Source organism: Dermacentor variabilis, chromosome 3 (genome assembly GCF_050947875.1).
Source record: "Dermacentor variabilis isolate Ectoservices chromosome 3, ASM5094787v1, whole genome shotgun sequence".
In the NCBI taxonomy this organism is placed as follows: domain Eukaryota; kingdom Metazoa; phylum Arthropoda; class Arachnida; order Ixodida; family Ixodidae; genus Dermacentor; species Dermacentor variabilis.
Window position 1 is genome coordinate 5,102,923 of NC_134570.1, and position 21,733 is coordinate 5,124,655.

The following is a 21,733-nucleotide window of genomic DNA, read 5'->3' on the forward strand; positions in this document are numbered from 1 at the left end:
ATTCTTTTGGCCAGGTCTTTTTACAAGCGTAGCTAGATACGTTGCCTCGTGCATGCTTTGCCAACACTGTAAGCGACCTACTACTGCTCCGGTCGGGACGCTACAACCACTTCCTTGTCCAGCACAACCCTCCCCTGTCGTCGGCATTGACCTTTTCGGGCCACTCCCACCTACTCCAGACGGCAACAGATGGATCGTCACTGCCGTTGACCACTTGACCCGGTATGTTGAAACAGCCCCAATACGTTCAGGAGCTGCCTCAGAAGTAGCGGCCTTCTTGCAGGCTATCGACTTACGTCACGGGGCGCCTCACATTCTTTTGAGCGACCGAGGCAAGGCATTTCTTTCAAGCACTCTTAATCAAGTTCTGCAAGCGTCGAACACTGTGCACAAGACAATGTCCAGCTACCACCGTCAAACCAACGGCCTAACAGAGCGATTTCATCGCACGCTGTGCAACATGCTATCCATGTATATTCAACCTGACGATCGTAACTGGGATGTGATTCTCCCATTTGTAACAGTTGCATACAACACGTCTTTTCAATGGACCACCGGGTACTCTCTGTTTTTCTTAGTATGTGGCTGCCACCCGACCTCATCACTCTACGTTTCTTCTCTGGCCCCGTCAACGCTTCACCATTCATTTGCAACCAGTTTGTGTCTCGTCTTGCCCAATGTCGTCGTCGCACCGGTATGAACACTGAAGCCAGCCAAGACGATCGCAAACGTAGGTACGATGCCTCTCACCGCGTCGTTTCCTACCGCCTTGGTGACGAGGTGCTCCTATGGACACCTGCACGAACACCAGGTTTATGTGAGAAGCTTGAGTCTCGATATGTTGGCCCCTACAAAGTCATAGAGCAGACCTCGCCAGTGAACTATCGTGTTACACCTGTTTATGCCCCAACTGACCGACGCTGCCGCGGAACAGAGATCGTGTACGTTTCTCGTCTGAAGCCCTTTCATCTCCGTTCCACTGTCTAATGTGTGGCGAGGCTGGCCGCTTCCGTCCATGGGAGAAATTAGTGTAAGCATTTATGCGGACTTCATCTTCATCTGTACAAAGTCATAATCAATCATCGACTCGTGTTCGTTTTTGCATCGACGCCATTTTTCCTTCTTGGAATAAAGCGTCGTCTCGATCGTGGTATTTCAATATACATATATATATATGCATGCAAAATGAAGGGTTTTCGTGCCAGACCCGAAGGAATAATATTCAAAAAAGAAAAAGAGGAACGTTAAGGCATATGTTTTTACTGATGTTTCGGCCTTCGTCGGAGTCATATATTGACAAAGGCTGGTCCACCAGCCGAAACGTCATTGAAATATACTGTGCAAATCCAATGTATATTGTACTCTCTTTTTCTTCATTTTCCTGCCGGGGGCAGTGTGATTTCCTCAGCCACAACTATACAGTGCAGTCCACTTATAACAATATCGAGAAAGACGAAAAATATGATCGTTATAACCGATGATCGCTATATCTGGACTGCAGTTATCAAAAAAAAAATTTTTTTTTTTTTAAACGCGGAACATACCTTTGCAGCTCCGAACTCCAATTCGCTACTTGCTCTAAAGAATATATGATGTAGACAGTAGGCTGTAAAAAACAAACTTTATTTCTAGCGCCAATGACCGTGTCAATGGTTAGGCGCGCCGAAATAGTCCGAAATCTGCACTTGCTTTTGTGGCAGCTTCAGATTCACAACCGCGGTGTGCATGGATTCCAGCTGCTGCGCGAACACTGGCGGCAATCCTTTAGCATGCATAACATCGATTAAGGAGTCGATCGACGACAGTGCACTTTGCGTGGACATCGTGGTCGAGGTCAAGGAGCCACTGTTGATCTCGTTGTCACTGTCGCTGATACCGTCGCCACCGTCGCACAACTTTGCCGTCTGTCGAGACAGCACATCTTCGGCGATCGCCTCGTCGGTGACTTCATCGCAGAACAAGGCAGCACTGTCTGCAGTCAAAAACTCCTCCTTCGACACAACACCTGTGTCACCAGTAGGAACGAGCTCCCAGAGCTCGGTATGTCAGAGACTTCCACCGGGTCGGTCTCAGCGGGTTGGGGAAGTTCGTCCTTACGCACAAAGCCCGCCTTCTTGAAGCAATTGGTGATGAACCACTGCTAAAGCGCCTCTTCAACATCGGCGTACAAAGGGTCTCTAACCCTTTTCCGCTGATCGGCATGGCCGCTGATAGCTCCTGCCTTCACAATCGCGGTGCTCCCGGTTTTCAAGATGGTTGATATCGTTAACTGGACGAGCTCATACTTCTTCACGAGGGCGCTCACCTTGAAGCCGCATCGAGAGTCCTGCAAAATATCCATCTTCGTGTCAAGCGACACAGCTTTGCGCTTTGTCGGCGCCATCTTCTAACTGGGTTGAACCATTTGAACCGTTGGTTGCACGCTGCTCCGGTGGCGTCGGCCTGCTATCGCGAGAGAGACGCGGGACGGGCGCCACCGCGCCGCTTTGCTTGTCGCTTTTTTTTTCCTTCTCTCTCTTTCGGAGAGACTGTGGCCAACGCGCATGAAGCAGCTAGCGCCATCTTGTGGCCCGCTGCGCCTACTCAGCTATTCTCCGGTGCGCGGGCGGAGCGAGACGCGCTGCGCGGTAATGGCGGCAGATACGAACTTACGGAGGTAAACATCGCCTCGTCTCGACATCGTTTGTTTCAGGGAACTAAGCAACGCAAGTGTTACGATTATTTGGCACGGAAAACGCCGTCCAGACTGCAAAATTTTTATCGTTATATCCGATATGCGGTGAATAACCTATCGTTATAAATGGTTTTTTTCCCCATAGACCTAATGCATAAAATGACACTCTCATGTCGACCCATCGTTACAACCGATATATCGTTATATGTGGTATCGTTATAAGTGGACTGCACTGTATATATATATATATATATTACACACATGGGGTTCGGAAAGTTGGTCCCCCACCCCCTGGAAAAATGAAAACTCTCCGCGTATAGGCTCACATATGAAAAATTGTTGGTCTATGTCCATGGAGACAAGATCAGCCATAACCTAGCCATAGACAGCTTCGCTGCAAGAACTGATATGCTGACCGGCGTTTAATACAAGTCTTCCACCGGCCAAAGAGATGATGAAGATCTAGTAATTGGCAGTCAGACCACACAGAGCTGGGAAAGCCTGAAGAAAGAAGCGAGGGAAGAGTTTTTTACACGAATCAGAAGGTTCTTCGTGGCAGCAACAGAGTACATGATCTTGAAATTTCCACTGAAGTGTGAGCTGTTCAAGAGTGCAGAAGTGGCAAGGCTTTCTTCCATTGAACATGCCAGGTTTCTGATATTAAGTACCTAATCAACTGGTTCCCAGTGCTTGTACCAGTTCAAGAGGGGGCAAGATATGAATTCTGCTCTGGATGGCATTTAGGCCGAGTTTGGCTGTCTTCAGTTGTAAGAACTACCCGCTGAAGTAAGTAAGCAGGTGCGGATCGACGAGCAGTAGTGTGTAGTGTAGTACGCCCCTCCTGTTTGCGCCAGTCCCGATCGCAAGTTTCAGGAACCCCGAACGCCCGTGATGCGGCCCTATTTTTGTCTGTCTCCGCACACATTATCGCTTTCCTTTTACCGTATTTACTCGCATAATGATCGCACTTTTTGTCAGAAGAATTGACGCAAATTCAGGTGTGTGATCATTACGTGGGTTAAATTTCCCATGAAAAGAAGCATTTTATTTTTTCATCCCGCATTTGCTGCAGGATGACAAGCAGGCGGCTGCCGCTGTCAGTACGGGACACCAAAACAAAAAGGGCGGCCGGCAGAGCAAGCCAAACACGTCGAACGCAATTATTTTTCTTCTTGTGAGTACATTACGCGCATTGAAACAGATTCTTCCGTTTCATTAATGAACGATATCATTAATATCGGAAAGTTTGCGACAATAATGTCGCCATGTCCACTTTGAGGCGACAGAAACAGAGATGGGCGCACTTAGCTGCCAGTGACATAAAAACAAAGGGCGCGTATGCTGCAGAAACTGCGGCATTTGTCCTCACTGCTATCCTAATACGGCACGTTTCCACTAAGGGTGGGCAAATATCTTAGCTGCGTTGCAAGCGTCGGCGTACGAATAGGGTACACTTCTAACGTATCAGGGTAAACGTGGCCACTATCATGGCCGCTCGCGATTTGTTGCGTGCCCACGAGTGCAGACAAGAATCGAAAGGTGCCCTTTATGTTGTTCTTGTTGACTCAAACCATTATGAAGCCTACATATAATAAAGCTGAGGCAAGTTTGGTTGTAGCTTTTTTTTCATGGAAGTGCGAAAAGTGATGAAAGGAATAAAATAGGGCACCTGCTAAGAATGTTGGGTGCGTACAGACCGTTTGGCATGTCTTCAAGAGTCATTCGCATAGCATTCGACAGATGGTAAGCGCGATCATCATTAGCTATACTTGGCAAACGACATATCGCTGCGACAAGTTCAGGGTGTGATCATTACACGGGAAAGAAAAAAAAATTGAATTTTGACCACAAAATTCAGGGATGCGATCATTACGCGAGTGCGATCATTATGCGAGTAAGTACGGTAATTGCAGCATCGTGATGAACTCGGCATGTCTTTGCAGTCGACACTCCCAAGCTGATAGAGCAAACACAGAAAATGGGAAAACAGACGGTGCACTAACCTAAGTCGAAGAAAGCATGGACTAAGCACATGTACTACAGCACATAGAGAAAGCTATGGCAGCTAGGCTCGAAGTGCGTACGAGGCGACCATTTTCAAATGCTGATGACAATATGGTAACGCAGATTTAGGGCCGTACTCAATTCGAAGGTGCACTAAATTTTTAGACCCGTTTTTATCAGAAAAAAAGTGCGTGTCAGATTCGAGTAAATACGGTAGGTCCCACGTCGCTAGGGTGGTCTACCAACCGGGAAAACCGGGAACTCTCAGGGATGTTGAGTAGTCTTGAAAAACTCTGGGAAATTTCAGGGAAAATTAGCTGTAATTTTATTGAAAGGGTCGAAAGTCATGGTAATGCTGGCTCGAGTAACGGAGAGGAATCGTAATGGATCATCTTTGACGCCCTGTTGTCCTCTGGAGGAGTAGCCAGTGTACAGTCAACGACCGCCTTTCCGGATTCACAATAATTTGGATGGCTTTGCGGCACCACCCCGTACCCCATAGAAACAATGTATCAGAACGTCTGAAATTTCGAACACAAGAACTCTTCGCCGTGACCGCAGGTCCGAAACGGCATTAATCAAAGCCGCCACTGCTGGCATTTTGATTACCTCGCCGTTTCGAACCGGCGCTCTTGCACGCAGATCCGCTGGCAGCCGTAGCCACCACTGCAGCAATGCTAGGCCAAGCTGCTTTGACGTTCGCTATGAGGCTTCTTGCCGTTGGGTGCCGTATTTTTTATTGAAAGAATTCGCTGCTGTCAGCAATGGCACGGACTCCGCCTTTGTGGTCCTCGCAATTGGCTTAGAAGCTTGGAAAACACGGTGCGTCGCATAATGTCGGTACCCGAAAGTCAGCTTTGCCTCTGTACAGAAATGTTACTTGGTGACGCATATGCAAAAGTATTGCAGTGAAGCATAACAAGCGTGGGAAGGGGCTATTGCCACGGAACACAGTATGTATACCTTATACACCTGTGCACCTGGCATCTCCTGTCACAGTACGAGCACTGATATGCCTAATACGTGTACCGACAGGCCTTCAGAGCATTTTCGAATGTGCCTGTGGCGGTTTGAGCTCTTAAGGGCAGTAAATGACATGCATTTATTTTTCCATCTGGCGTTTTTTTTTTTTTTTTACATTTTCACGGCCCCTAGAGAGTTCGAAAAATCGGACGTAGACTGTGCAACTGACCAAGAAGATGTTTCAAATGATCCGTGGGGCCATTTGAAACAGGACAAGAACAGAAGGCACCTACGCTTTGAGGAATGAACAGGAAAGGAAGTATGCTGCCGCCGTTTTAAAGGAGCTTGAACTCAAAAAACAAAGTGTTGGCTGATGCTGAGATGCAGGTGTCCTCATCCAAACCAAAATAAACTCTTTAAAGCAGTGAAACACAGCACTGAGGCGGCGTGCGCAGGCTGAGAGTATGTAAAGACAGTTGAAGTTGACTTACAAGCTGTTGAGAGAGAATCTCAATTGTGACAAAGTTTGGGTCTCATACCACTGAGCTTGCTATCAATTGATAGAAATAGCTCATATTCAAAAATATTTGCTTCTGTATACATCTCCTTTTAATTCATATCTGAGAATGTCGGACTCGATTTGCAATTTCTTTCGAAGACATTATTTGCTGTGCATTTTACTAACCCGTCCCTTCTATTCTTTTTGAATAACATAAACACCACTCCTTAGTATTCAAATTGGATTAAGTCTTTTATTTTTTTTTTCATATGCTTACTAGCGAGTGACAGCATCGGGCGATATGGTTTCAGCCCGTCTCGACATAAAACAGTTCTGCATCACTTAAGGAATTTTGCAAAGGGATTCGGGGGAAAACCTAGAAAACTCAGGGAATTTGGAAATGTCAAGTTGGTAGACACCCTGAATATAGTATTCACTTAAATAATTTGATCTGCTTAATTTGTGTGCATTTGTTTTGCTTACAATATCGCGAAACGTGAGGACTCATGTATTTGAGTTGAATGACATTTGTATCGTGGTTGTATAAAATGCCTGTGTTGCAAGGACATTACCACTTTTTTAGCACGTTGTTCACTTTGTTTTTGCCTGGCACTACAGTGGCATGGTGATGGCACCTTTTTGACTGGCACCAAAAACAATGTAGTGCTGTTGTATGTAAGAAAAATGCTGATTATGATTTGTGCTGAAAGCTATGTTAAATTGTCCCATGAATTGGTAAAAGCCATCTCGCTGTGGGTTCATGAACTAGGCGTGGTTCTGTAGGCCAATGACTAGTTTGCAGTGAGCTTCTTGTCCGGGAATGCAAGATTTTCCTCTAGGTCATGTGCAAGTCTCTAAATGTGTCCAGCACTTGAATACTGTTCAGCCACTGGAGTCTGGTATTTATCTATTGCAATGAGCATAATTAATTGAATGAGGCATTGCCTCCAGTTTTGTTTGTTATGGTACACAAAAACCACTCCCACAAAGCATCTTGTTTCTGGGTAAATTGGTAGCGCAAGTGACACCTAATTGCCACACACAAGGTTGCTGAGTGGCACTTCTGTGCAAATGTTACTTTTTTTTCACCGTGTAATCCGTTCTGGAGTAACTTAGTGGCATGAAGCTTTTTAACTGTGGGCAAATTAATCTGAATGCTTTGTGCAAGTAGCCGGTGGTAATAATGGCATGGTTGAGCCAGAACTGCTGCCAAGCAAAAATTGCGGTTGTCTTTGCAGTGGGTACCTGAGATAACACATCACTGCCAGAAAACACCTTTCCTGTTGGTGGGAACCCAGATTGACCTTCGGGATGATGCGGCTACCCTCGAGAAGCTTGCCAAAAACAAGCAGAAGCCCATCTCGAATGAGCAGGGAGAGAAGCTTGCAAAGGAGCTCAAAGCTGTCAAGTACGTAGAGTGCTCCGCGCTCACACAGGTACGCATTTGCTTTTTCTTTCCGAATTCCTGCTTTGTGAAACTGCTGTTGCCCATTCTCATTGCTTTCAACAAAATGCAGACTCCATTGATGCACATGGGCCATTCAGTGCAATTGCTTCTGTGTTTTCTTATACAAGCAGTTCCACAAGAAATGCAGATAGCTTGCATACTTCACATCTTAATTTGCTTTATAATTTCGTATAACACAAGCGAATCAGTCAGAGGCACAAACATAAGTTTTGTTTGCTCCAATAGTGAATAGCTTAAGGACCACTGAAACGCTGAAATTCTTTCTGGGCTATTGATGTACAGTCGCCGACCGTTTATTCGGACCTCACGGGGACTGCGGAAATGTTCGAATAAACAGGTGTCCGAAAAAGCAGATTAAGAAAAAAAAATGAAATCCTTTATTTCCACGCACTTATTCGGGCTCGGCAGTAGGCTTGAAGAAATCGTGAATGCGCCGTTGCACGCTGTTCCGTTTACGCGCAATCAGATAAGCCTGAACCTCGGAGAGGGTCGTACGGTCACTATAGGTGGCTGAAAGCACAGTCACTGTTTGTGCACACTCCGCATCCGACGGCAGCGTAGCATATCGTGCGTCATCTTCCGACTCAGAGTCATCGTCCGGCGGTGCAGCAGAAACCTGACGAATGATCTCGCCGTCGTTGAGTTCTGCGCGTGTCAGTACAGCAGTGTCAGCACCTGTGAAACTGTCAAATGAGACGGTGTCCGGAATCGCAATGCAACCACTGCGCAGGTCTCGGCAGAACATTTTCCGCGTCAGTAGGGAGCACATCAGAAGGCGACAAATCTTAGGCCTTCCGGCACCCGCTTGCCGGCATTCCCCAGCGAAGTTTGCGCGGGCACTGTCGGCGCCATTAGACACTTGACGCAATGTTTCCGTACGCCGCGTTGGATCACTGAAACCTCGACACAGCACACAAAGCAAACACCACTGTGCCGACACCAGTCGCACAAACGAAAAACGTAGCCTGCTCGCAGCGTCATGCGCGAAGAAACAAATCAGCTGCTGGATTGTCTTGACATGGCTTACTAAGCTGAAACTGGAACTGCTGTAGAGCCACTCTATCGAACCAGGCAGAAACGATGATGATGAGCGGGGATTTCCAGTAGCGCCACTTCGTGGGACAGCAAGGAGGCTCTGTTCAAAACAAAAATGGCGTTCAGCAAGTCGAACTATGCGCCGGTCATAGTCGGTGCATGATGCTCTCGATCGAGTCGGCTCAAGGAGTGTCCGAAAAATCAGACGAGAGGTTGCAACGTGTCTGAACTTTCGGCAGTTGTTATACATTATGGTCTATGGGGAGAATGGCGGTGCCGCGAAGCTGACCGAATAATCGGGCATGTCCGAATTTTTGGAGTCCGGAAAATCGGTCGGCGACTGTACCAGTATGTTTCCGCGTTTCGCCACATCATTGACATACCCGTACATTCTCCACTTTTTCTCCTCAGATACCTAGAGTGCATTCTTCATTAACTCGGATACCAAGAGTGAAGCGTCAGTTTCTTTTCTTGTGCATAACAGAAAATAAACTCTTGTGCTCATTTTATAACACTGGAGAAAAAAAATCTGATGCTGGGAGTGCATCACTTGGAAAAAAACTGCACTGCAATGAACATGCAAGCCAATTATCTGGCAGCATGTTGTCAGGCATGTTTGCTCTCTCCTGTGGCTTTCTAGGTGCCCACTTTTTTTCGGCTTGGCAATGTCAGCAATGATGTTACAGCAGGCGCCCATGCTCACTATTTCTTGGCCGATAGTTTGACTATGAATTACAAGTAAAAGCTTTTAAACAGGGAAGCATTGGAAACATTGCCCAGCTGATAGTCTCGTAACAGGCTTCTGGCCTGGCAAGTGGCAGGAATCAATGTTCATTGCTCTTTTCTTTCCTTGTCAATGTGGTCTTGTTTCCAGGTGCCCACACACACTTTGAAGTAATTTCAGTAATAGTTCTCGTTCAGAACACAAAAGTTGCTCTTGGCACTTAAATGGGAGATGGGCTCTTTCCATTTTTTTGCAGGAAATGTCCTTTTTTTTAATGTATGCTTTTGATAGGCTGTTTGATACAGTGAGGAAGGGATGCACATTTTATTTCTTGCTTGTTCCTTGGTACTGTCTAACGAAATTCCTAAAATTTTGATTTTATGAGAATATAAGGCTGGTTTGTTTGTTTCATATTTAAATAAAGCACTGCACTTGAACCTTGTTATAACAAAATAATGAATGTAATGAAATAAATGCTATTCCCCTTCAAATCCCCATGGAGGTCCACTTATTTATCCCCATTTTAAAAGCAAAATTGTTCTGCCAATGCATACAATGAACTATATTTGCATATCGCTTTCTGCCAGGTTCCACACTCGTTCAGCGCAGCAGTTAACTGGCACGTAGCTGGCGAAGCTAGGCACACCATCCAAGGTCTCGTAGGAGGCCACGCCTAGCTGCACTGCATCACATATTGATGATGATGACGATGATGCTTGCATGTGGCGTGGTAAAAACCAGTGCCCTCCACTTCTCTCTCTCTCACTGCGACATGCCTCACTGTGCTGACAATGCAGCTAGGCATGACCACAGATTGCGTGAGACCGGCACACCAAGCCAAGCCACAGCGGAGCTCACACAGCTCACACCGCAAGAAAACGGTGGACCAGATGTTTTTCTTGCAAGGGCCAAACAAGTCCGCGTATACATCTGCGTTTCTAGCGATGTGCCAAGCTTTGTCAGTTGTATACTTTACAGGTTTCGCGACAAAATGAGCGAACCAAGTTGAAAGCGGAAGCTTCAAAAGACCATCACGTTGGAACATAAGCACGCAATTGTAGCGGATGTCACATCGGATGCTAAAAAGTTGTGTTGCACACGCCGGAGAGTCATTTGTTGTTATTTTATTGAATTTTCATCGCAGGCCGCGGAGCTGTAGTATTTTTTGCATCTTTAAAGTTGTGCATACAGTTGAGCACATACTGCAGTAAATGGCAATAGTTGGTATAACGAAGTAATGAACTTAACAAATTTTGGCTTCCCCTTAAACTTCGTTATAATGAGGGTCAAGTGTATTTGCAAATTGGCTGGTGTGCATTTTTACAAACTTTTTGAATAGTAGCCCAGTAAAAAGCAGTATTATATTGTATCCTGAAATGTGGAAAACTTGGAGATGCTCGGGTAGTAAACCAATAAGTAATGACGAAGTTTCAAACATTTTGATACATGCGTATTGCCTGTTTCTTGTGGACGATGCACACGGGCGCCCTGACGTAGGCGACGAACGTTCTCTGGCTCTCGAGCTGTCGGCTGAACTGGCCAGCGCTGCAGTTATCCTTTGTAAATATAGCTTGTAAATAGTCTCCATTTCTTAATCCTTCGTTCGCGTAACATTTTGGTGGAGGGTGCCATTCTCCATCCTCGCCATGGAACTCCCCAGCGGCCACACTGTCCTGCTTTCCTCCTCCATGGCTCCCGGTGATTACACCTCGTCTCCTTCTACTCCTGCAACCCCGGCAACAACGTACATGACGGTTACTAATCCCCGCAATCCCAGCATATTCTCTGGCCAGGATAATGTTGACATTGAGGACTGGCTCAGCCTGTATGAGCGTGTTAGCCGAAATAACCACTGGGACCTTACCATTATGCTAGCGAATGTCCTATTCTACTTGGGCAGAACTCCTCGAGTCTGTTTCCGAACACACAAGGACGAGATCTCTAGCTGGGATGCTTTCAAGGAGAAGCTCAGCGACCTCTTTTGGAAATCCCACCGGTCAGCAGGTGGTTGCTAAAAAAGAGCTTGCTACCCGCGTTCAGTCTTCTAGTGAATCGTATGTCTCGTACATACAAGACTTGCTCACTCTTTGCCGAAAAGTTGACGAAAAAATGGCTGAGGTTGACAAAGTTGGCCATGTACCCAAAGGGATAGCGGACGACGCGTTCATACTTGTTGTTCTTCAACACTGTGTCCACCATTGACATCATTGTCAAGGAATGCCACCGCTTTGAGCTCTCCAAAAGCTGCCGCATCATTCCACAATTCTCCCGGCTCCCTAACACGGCTGCGACGTTGTCTTGCGTCGACCTTACCTTTTCACCACCCTTAAATGAGCACGTCACACATATTGTTCGCCACGAGCTCGAGGCTGCACGTCCTGCGCAGTTCCATCCACGCCCACTTGACCCCACCCTTCACCAACCAGCCTCAGCGATCTCTCTCATTCAGGCAGTTTGTGGCAAGAATTTGCAAACCTAGGTTTTCTTGCTGCCTGCACCGTCTCCCGACCTGACGCCCGACCGGTGCCGACAGCTATGCCTCACAGCGATCTGTATTCCCCTCCCAGATACCGCAACCCTACCGAGTGGAGAACTCCAGACGACAAGCCCATTTGCTTCCATAGCCCCTTCGCATTGGCCACATCGCTCGTCACTGCCGCACCTCCTGGACGTAGTCCCTTCTATTTGAGCTCCTTTCCCCATCTCCTCGGCCATATGCTGACCTGCACCATTACTCTCCTTGCCTTATGCCTCTTACCTGCTCACTTGCTGTCACCTCAGCGCCGTCAGTTCCCGTCGCCCCAGCCACGCTGCTATTCGTCGCCGATCAATTATGGACCCTGCTGGACGGAAAACCAAGAGATTTATTAGAAGACAAGATGACGTTAGTAATATGTGTGCTCCAAGTCATTAGTAAGGGAACACCAAGGTATTTGTACGACTGCGCAGTTTCTACTTGTACATTATTTATTGTGTATGAATAAGCTAGTCGGTTATGTCGGCGGGAGAATACCACTACTTTACTTTTATTTGGGTTAAGTGTCATTAACTAGCAGTTGCGCCATTGTTGCAAGCGGTTAATATCCTCTTGAAGGGAGACCTGGTCAGACATGTTAGTAATTGTTTGGTGAACGTGCAGTCACCTGCAAACATGCGAATATTGCAAGATACATGCAGAGGTAAGTTGTTAATATATAGTAAGAAGAGGAGAGGCCCGAGGACAGATCCTTGTGGAACCCCAGAAGTTACCGTTATTTACATAACGGGAAGTTATGTGAATAACATGAAGTTATGTAAATAAGTCCGAACTATCGCATGTCCGAAAAAACGAATGTATCAAAAAGTACTATTTTATTCACGTTTTAAGGCCCCTGTGCAAAAAATAAGTGGTCGATTCGTTGCTGCACGCACTTCCTCTTACGTGCAACCAAGTACGCCTGTATTTCTGCCAGTTTTGTGCTGTCGCTGTACACTGATGTAAGGACTGCAAAGTCTCGCATCAGATCTGCATGTGAATGCTCTGGAGCACACGACGCATGATCCTTGGAGTCGCTGTTTGATGGTGGGAGAACTTGCTCAATTATTTCGTCATCGTTCAGTTCGGCACACAACAACACTGTGCTGTCGATGTCTGCAGTCTTCATACGTAACGGCGGCAGAAATCGGCATACTGCAGCCTAGCAGGTAATCAATGATGTCCGCATTTGAGCTCGTTGTGGTAGGCGGGCAGTTCAGGCTCTTCAGTTGTGTATTTGGGCTCATTCAGACTGTGAGGGCGCCATTTGGTGCCATTTGTCACGGCCTGCCGGTAAGCTCGCAAGAAAGACTTAGAGCCAGCAGAGTGCTGTCTGGAACGCAAACTAAACAAAGGCACACAGAATGGTAGGGCGCTGTCCAAAAGGCAATCTCAACAAACAGAATGGTAAGAGCAGGCCATGTGCAGGGTTGTTGGAATGCGGTGGAATAGGATGTGATGATTACGATGTTGATGCAACCTATGATTCAGGTAAATCCTCCAAGATTGGCATTTGCAGTTACATCTCTGAGACGTAGTGCTGTGACCAAGGCAAGGCCTCGGGAATTACCGTCTAGCCGTACTTGATCTCTCGGGTCTCCGAGGCCATACCTTTTGTCTTGTCGATGTTGCCAGAGCAGATAATGGCGGCAGCCATGGACAGAGTCCAGATAATTGAATGTAGCGCTGACGGCTGTCCGAAATATCAGTCGTCATTACACAGTAAGTCTATAGGGCCATTGACAGTGCTGCGAAGCTGTCCGAATTACTGAGATTGCCCGGATTGGTGTCCGATTTATCGGTCGGTCACTGTATTTAGAATACCCTCAAGGTCAGAATATATTACAGCTAGGAGTGGGGACACAAGATACAGTACAATCTCCATAATTGGAACTGACGCTGTGGTCCCATTATAATCACTCGTGTTTCAGTCTGCAAAAGCCCCCGGTAAGTCGAAGTCAAGAGAATTGACGTTGGTTAATTGAAACAGGCCATGCCAATGATGTGACACCGGTTGCATCGGGTGTGAGATAACGGGCGCTGACGTGCCAAAACTACACTTACCAAACTTTGTGCATTTACTGGACGGAATGGACCAAGCTCACGTGTGGTCATAAAAGACCGAACCGTATTTCTGGATTTTAGCTGGACTGACAGCCGCACGCTTAAGGTTGAGTTTGTGTTTGAGCTGATTTGCCAACAACTTCCTTGAACACTTACCAAACTTTATGTGCATTTACTGGACTGAATGGCCCAAGCTCACGTGTGGGCATAAACATACGAACTATTTCTGGAATTTATAGCTCTGGACTGGCAGCTGCACGCTTAATGTTGAGTTTGGGTTTGTGTCAATTTGCCAACAACTACCTCTAACACTTAACTACATTTTATGTGCATGTACTACAGTCAACAACTGATTTTGCGGACCCTCTAGGGAACGTAAAAACGTCAAAAATTCAGGCAGTCCGAAAAAATGAATGCATGCAAAAAAACGCACCTTCTTTCTTTTTTTCTCAGATCTAGAGGTAAAGGGCGAAGTACCAGGCTTCCAAAACCCTGCCAATGCATCAGTAAAGCGGCTATAAAAAGAGGCGTTCGAAAACTCTGTATGCAGCTGACTGCCAGTTTATTATGTACATGTGCATCATCGGGTGGCCGGTGTAATTGCTGCAGTGGCTTGAAGAACTTGTTGATTGTTGTTTGGACGGCGTTCCGGTTGCATGCGATCATGTTCGCCTCGATTTGAGCAAGGGTCATGTCAGCACTGTACACCGATGAAAGAGTCGGACAGTGCTCGCGTCAACTCGGCCCTTGTAGGCGGCGCATGCATTGGCAGGCAATGCCGAACTCCTTGCTCACGTCAGCCTGCGATCTGCCGCTCACGACTTGCTTAATAATGGCGGCTTTCTTCTCCATCGTTAACCGACGGTACTGCTTTCCGCGCTTTGATGCCATTGGCAAGGACGACGAATACGGAGGGGGGGCCATCGAAGGCAAGCAAAATCCTCAAGTTGCGAACAGTGGAGTTCGCTGACGAGTGTCGAAGCACCTAGGCCTAGCATCTCAGAGCACACTTGACACAACAGCACAACCACACACCACGCTAGCCAAAATGTGGCCTGCGCAAACAAACGAAATGGTGCCGCTCCAGAAACTCCGCCGGAGGTGGAAGTTCGGTGATGAACATAGCCAGCGTGGCCAGATCAAATCAGTGTGTGACGGCTAAATTCGGCTAGTTGTGGTTCAAAGTGGTGATATGCTTCAGCTGCAAGTCGATTTCCTTCGCAAGGGCGCTGTGCGAGGAGCCAAAGGACCTTCTGTCGCGTCAAAAAGTCAGGAAAATTGGACGGCGGGGGGGTTCGAGCGTCCGAAACTTCAGATGTCCTTATACATTGATTCTATGGGGCTCATGGTGGTGCTGCGAACAAGTCCGAAATATCAGGCATGTCCGAAAATTTGGGCATCCGAAAATTCAGTCGTTGACTGTATACGGAATGGCCCAAGCTCGCGTGCGGGCGTAACGGTATTTTTAGGTTTTAACTGGACTGACAGCTGCACGCTTAATGTTGAGTTCAGGTTTGCGCCTATGTGCAGACAACTACCTCGAACAATTACCACGTTTTATGTGCATGTACTGGGACAGGATAGCCCAAGCTCACGTGCAAGCATAGAAGTCCGAACTGTATTAGCACAATGAAGCCTAAACTTAGTGTTGTGGAGTCAAGGACGCACCTGCAAAATCTGAAATTAGTAATGGCACACGTCGGGCTGCACTGCTGGTGAACACAAGAAAATAGCTGGCCATGAACGAGAGGAGGATGAAGCTTCAACACGTGTGGGAGAAATGGATAGTGTTTCCTAGGAGATAACGAACCATGGAATGATGGAGAACTTTGCCTGTGTAGCTTTATGGCAGCATGCATCACCTTGCCGTGAAGCCACACTTGAATGTGAAATTCACATGTAGTCCACTGTTTCTTTTTGTTTTTGGTGCGAGTTATATGCAGAATAATACACTATTTGAACATTTTTATGGCCATGTTTGTTACCAAAAAATTGATCGGCAATGATTTGGAACTTGTCACGCACGTGTTAATTCGATGCATGTGCACTGTGTCATGCAACTCTGCACGTGAGCCCCCATTCAGTGAGCTTTCTTTATTTAGATAGCTATTTTATTCAAACAAATTTCCGGGCTCCTTAGAGTTATTGAGATTGAATCGTAGTTACTAATAAATAGAGAGGGTGTTTGGGCACAAAAAAATGCTGTTTTAGGGGCCTGTGACATGCATTAGAGTTGTCACTTTAGGCATATGTAAGCACCAGATACTGTCTCTTAGGCATATATAGGCTCAAATAGTAACTTACGCTGTGCATCTGAGGACAAATTAGGTTTTCTAAGGAACAAGGCCCACAAACCTGTTTTGTGAAATTCATTTTATTTTCTTGACGAAATGCAATGAGGCAATTTGTGTAGGCGACAATATTTATCTGAAATTTAGCGCGACTAGATGCTGTGAAAAAAAAAAAAGGTGTTGCGGTTTTTTTCACTGAGTTTATAGAAAAGGAACGATCAACATCCACTGAAGCTAGGGGTACATATTTGTACTTCGGAACATTCAATGAATCAGCACCTCTTGGAATTCCAGAATGTTTGCGGGCCAAAACCTTTGACAGTCTTTTCATTACTTGAAGCTTGGAATTATGCCAGAGACAAGTTGAAATTTCAAGCTCTCTCAGGAACAGGTCAGCTCCATTCGGAATGGTGACAAAGCTTTCCTAAATCTCCAAAATAAGCCCCACATTCCAGGTCAACTGTGACCTGGAATGTGGGACCTGGAACTTGACTGCCAGAGCATTTGTTTCTCGATGTCAGCTAAAAATTGGCAGTGAGTGCAGAAGTATCCTAAGTCGCCTTCAAGTGTACTGTCAGGTAGGGCTGTTCGACCTTATCTCACAGCGATTCTTGTCTGCTGGAAAGCTATTAATAACCTTTACACCGCAAAGTGTTCGTGGTAATAGGCTGCCTTCAGCCAACTTCCCAGCATGTGATAGCAAACAAGATAACGGTATAACAAAACACAAAAGAGAGCATTTTTGGGCTCTGATAAACTTAGGTGCCAAAATCAACATAGCTGAGTAAAAGTGTCATTAAAATGTTTCTAGACCTATAGTTTGTGCTTATATGTTGACTAGGAGCAATAAGGACGTAAGGAAAAAGGCATTTTGCTACAAAGTTCCAGTCTCTACTATTAATGTATATTATTAAATGCAAAATAAAACAAAGATAAATGTTGGATAGTTAACACTTCAAAGCTCCTTTGTACAAGTTGCAAATAGTTTATGTAATGTTAACTAATAGTGCCTAAAGGCCAACCCTGAAAAAAAGCCTTTTACAGGTAGTCTAGATATAGAGCAGCATTCATGCAAAATTTCATGTTTGAAATACGAGTGAATGCATTGCCAAAAGATATTAAAAAGAGACGTTTTTGATACTGAATCTGAAAAAGAAATGTGCCTGCCAAAAGTGATGCATGACTGGGGAGTATTAAACATAAATTAAGCTCCTTTTCTTTCCTCTATCTTTTTGTGTGTTCGTATAACCATTGCACCATTTTCTACAGCACATTCAGCAATTTTGTATAACACATTTAAAAAAATAATGTGAATGGACGACGCAGCCTCCTGCGGTCACTATGCGTCACCAAGATAGAGAAATGCACTGCTTGCTGCTGTCAAAGTGTGCGCAAAATGCAGGCGAGTGATTGCGGCACTCATGCAACTGGCGCATCACAGCATACAATGTGCGCTAACAATCATGCCTGCAATGTATTACACAGCTACGCGTCGTGAAAAGTGCTGAAATTTGAAACCAAATGCCCTGCACTCTTCTCGCGGGCGCTGTGCTCCCAACCGAAGAGTCACCATGAATTGCGCAAATGCCCCTACATAGTTCGTTGTGCTGTGACATCACGTACAGGGGCACATGACTTTGAGAATTATTCAAGGCAACAGCAGTTATTTGTTTGATCTGTTGCCTCAACAGACAAATTAAAGTTTAGAGAAATAATCAAACCTATAAACCGAATGTCTACGTGTCTTTTATAAAACTTCATGCCATAGCAATTCCAGCATACTTTTGTTTCTTCTGCATGTTCTCATGTTGTGCAGTCGCGCACAGAGTGTGAAACAATGCTATTTTCTACTGTGTTCTAGTGTGCCATCATGCTCTTTGATTCGCTTACGTCTGCCTCAGTGTTCGTGTAGCACTGACTTGTATCACTAGTCAGGTGTTCATGCGCATATAGCGAAAAATTGTGCTGCGTGAGACCGCCAACAGAAGTGCACCACTGAACAAAAAGAGAGAGAGAGAGAAAAAAGGCGTAGCCCATGATGTATGTGTCACGCGATCCTCCAGCTCCGGTAGGGAAGAACACTGGGAAGGTATTGCACTTGTGGAGGCTAGACGGGGCCAAGTAGACACCATGTGTATGTTGGCAGTGATGCTTGCCTTCTGAAATCAGGGGTTCACGACACTGAAATATTGCTGTCTCGGCTATGGATGAACTACTTAAAAAATTCTTCTGGTAGAACGCCCCCTAGACAGCACATAACAAGTTCCAGCGTATAATCGAAATTCGCTATGTGGCCTGGTGAAGGGCCGTTCAAAAATAACCACCGACGTTCGCAAAATTCATTATTCTGAGAATGCTTTGTCTCTGATTGCATCAATTTGCACAAAAAAGGAGATGGGCTGCAATTTGTGGCATCTTGACTGCGAAGCGTGTGATGCTGTTGAGCCGTCTTGCATGCACTGCAGTGGCAGCCAAACGTGGGCTCTGAGGTGAACTTGCCTCGCATCGCAGTTCTCGTTGATGCTACAAGTTTAACAGTGGTGGTAACTTGTCATGAAAGATGAGATTAAAACATCAGTTTATTCTACCCACCATTGTGTTGTGTAAAGGACACACTAGCCCATGCTTGTCATTAGTGGTGGCGATGTGCTAGGGCGAGGTGGCCGGCGTGGTGGAGAGCGGGCCGCATTGGTAGAAACGTTGGTTCAACCAATTTTTTTCACTAAGAGGGAAATCTTGCTATTGTGTAGAGCACCTTATAGCAGCCAGCGTCCAGAAAATGGTGCAAAGCAAGGGGTCATGCCTCTATAGCATTGCTGTTACATATTTTTAATTAGGTATTTTTGTTTTCTTTTACAATATTTCCTGTGGGTTTAATAACCAAGCACGAAACTGCAGTATATGAGAAGTTGAGCCATTTCAAAACATCCCGCAGCCCCAATTTTGGATAGAACAGACTTATTTTATAACAGTGGGGGTCACTTACTGTCTATGCGATACTGAAAGGTAATTTTTGTACTAATTATAAAGCAGCTCGCATTGCAGGCATCAAAAAGTATTGGCAGTATCTTACATTTGAGAAATCATGTAGCATGAATACTTTCTCGGGGATTCAAGGAAGCTTACCTTTTCTTTGCTAATCTCTCTTCTATTGCAAGCCTCCGTTATCTCATGTATTTTTTCTAGTTAACCTTTTCCTAATACATATAGATTACTGTAATCCCTTAGTGAGGAGCATGCACCATCGCCCCAATTTATTGGACCATAAGCAATATGCATTGCACTGGGGAATGAATTACAGGATAGTGTGCTTACACGCACATGAATATACAGTCCTGTCAAATGCATTAATGATTTCTGATAGCTGCAGTGTTAGAGCTATGTAAATAAGGTTGCCCATTTTTCACAAATCCTTGTAGAAAGCTGTGATTACACAGTATGGACTTTTCTGTGTAGAGCGCCTGAGCAGCCAGCTCTGGTGTATTCTGGCGATGCCTGGCAGCCGCTGCTGCAGTTACGACAGCAGGACCAGCTGCATTTGAGGCCACACATGTGTGCAAGGCTAGGCATGTTAATTTTTTGCAAGTGCTGACTTCTGATCGGCACCTTAGTTTTCCAAAATGGGTATTGCATGCTCTACATGACAGGGAATCTGCTTGGACATGCTACAGCATTGGTCTAATTTTTTTTTTTTTTTTTGCAACTGCAGAAAACATTACTAAACTCAGAAGCACGAGAGTATGAAAGCATGTGACTCCAGTGCTTTCGACATCACCTTTGTCAAGCTTTGAAAAGTGGTTGGCTGCTGAGGGGACCATATTACATCGTGTCCGGCTTGGTTTCCCAATTGCTTACCAAAGGCTTGAAATGAGTGCATAACTTGAGCCTGTTGTCTTTCCTTTCCTTGAGTCCTAGAAAAGTGCAGTTGGCTCAGCATGCAGTTTGATAACATCCAGGGGTTAGTGCTGCTGCCCATGCCTGATGCTGCAGATCATGTTTTCTTCTGCAGAAAGGACTGAAGAATGTCTTCGACGAAGCGATCCTGGCAGCCCTAGAGCCTCCAGAGCCTAAGCCCAAGCGAAGGTGCACCCTCCTATAGATGGACCACAAGAGGAGAGAAAAGTTAGCCGGAGAAGAGGGGAGCCACACGCATTCGTCCGAGGAGGGGAGGGCCAGCATCCGGGAGAGAGACTACCCTTCCCACCCTTGGTGTTTCGCTCAAAGTGGAAGTCTGGGAAGCGGCCCATGCGCCGTCTGCGGAGTCCATTGGAGTAACAGGGGAACAGGGAAGTGGGTTGGGGATTAGCCGAGCGGCAAAAGCACTTGTTGCCTGCCAGAGTAGGCGCCTAGCGTTTTGAAGCTGTGTGGCTTACCACAGCACTCACACACACACCCTGGCTCCCACTCTTTTTTTTCTTTCTGGTGCTTGTTTTAGGCTGTCTTGATGATAACCTTAGGCAGCACATGCTTCTCCAGGTGAGAAGTCTGTGGCAGCTGCCGCTGCCAAAGCATTGTTGTGTTATCCAAGTACTGCAGTATTCAGCTGGATGTGCGTCGTCGCTAGGCTTCTTTTTGTTGAGAATTTGTCCACGACCTCCCATACTCTTTTTCTTTTTCTGGGAATATGTAAATTTAGTTCTTTCATTTATTGCAATGCAGTGTCAAATGTAGAGCCAAGGCAGTGAACTGCCGAGCAACGACAGCGTGTCTTTTTTCACATTGTGGGGTTGGGATCCCCAGTGCCCCTTCCCACTTGTGGAAGGCCTAGTTACAGGAACATTTTATATAAAAAGTGTGCTCGACAAATGTCCCTGTGCTGTTTTGCAGGTTCTTTGCTACTGCATTTTCCTTGGCAACAACCACTTTGCCTAGGAAGTTGTTTTGCATGTTGAGTACAGTGCATGTGCAGCCTGTGTTGTATGGACAGTAAATGTTTCTTGGGGGGATGCATTGCTATTTATTCACTGTTGTGTGCAAATTGAAATTTGCATTTTTCATTTAGTTGCCCCCAGTGGAATTTTTTCTCCCGCTGTGAAAAGAGGAAAAATACTTAAGTGAGCTTCCTAACAATGATGATGCACTTCCTAACAGATTAACATTCAGTGATCCTTTGTGGTAACAATCTAAAAGCCTGTGTTTTGGTAAACTGTAAAAAAAATTTTTTTAATAAATAATTTTCAGCTATGATTTTTGTAGTAGTGTTCTTATAATAGGACTTCAGTTATAGCAAGTGCTCTACTTGTATTTTCTGCCAGAATCATCTGGAATGGTCAGAGACTGCTTGCCCAACACCTGCACAAGAAAGTTGCAGTTTTGCCTGAAAGGTGAAGCATTGATGGCGATGGCAAAGTTGGCAGCGCTAAATGCACTATTTACCGAACATTACTTGTGCTGGGGCTCTCTTTGTGTAGTATTCGACTGTGCTCGCATGCTACTTTTGTTAGCAGGAGGTATTGAGACTAATCCAGGACCTTAGCAACAATCCAGCTGTACTTC

The 21,733-nt window shown here is 45.8% G+C and overlaps 1 protein-coding gene across 3 annotated transcripts in view; it reads left to right on the forward strand.

The window, feature by feature from the left end:
* Cdc42 (Cell division cycle 42) overlaps window positions 1-21,424 on the forward strand; it is a 63,682-nt gene extending 42,258 nt beyond the window's left edge. For 2 of the 3 annotated variants that reach the window (XM_075684099.1, XM_075684100.1), the window contains exons 5-7: window positions 3,747-3,848; window positions 7,379-7,576; window positions 20,247-21,424. In XM_075684099.1, coding sequence (XP_075540214.1) covers window positions 3,747-3,848; window positions 7,379-7,576; window positions 20,247-20,336 — 390 coding nt within the window. In that variant the 3' untranslated portion in view covers window positions 20,337-21,424. The remainder of the gene's footprint in view (window positions 1-3,746; window positions 3,849-7,378; window positions 7,577-20,246) is intronic. The other variant, XM_075684101.1, reaches the window with a different exon arrangement.
* Window positions 21,425-21,733: the final 309 nt, after the last annotated feature.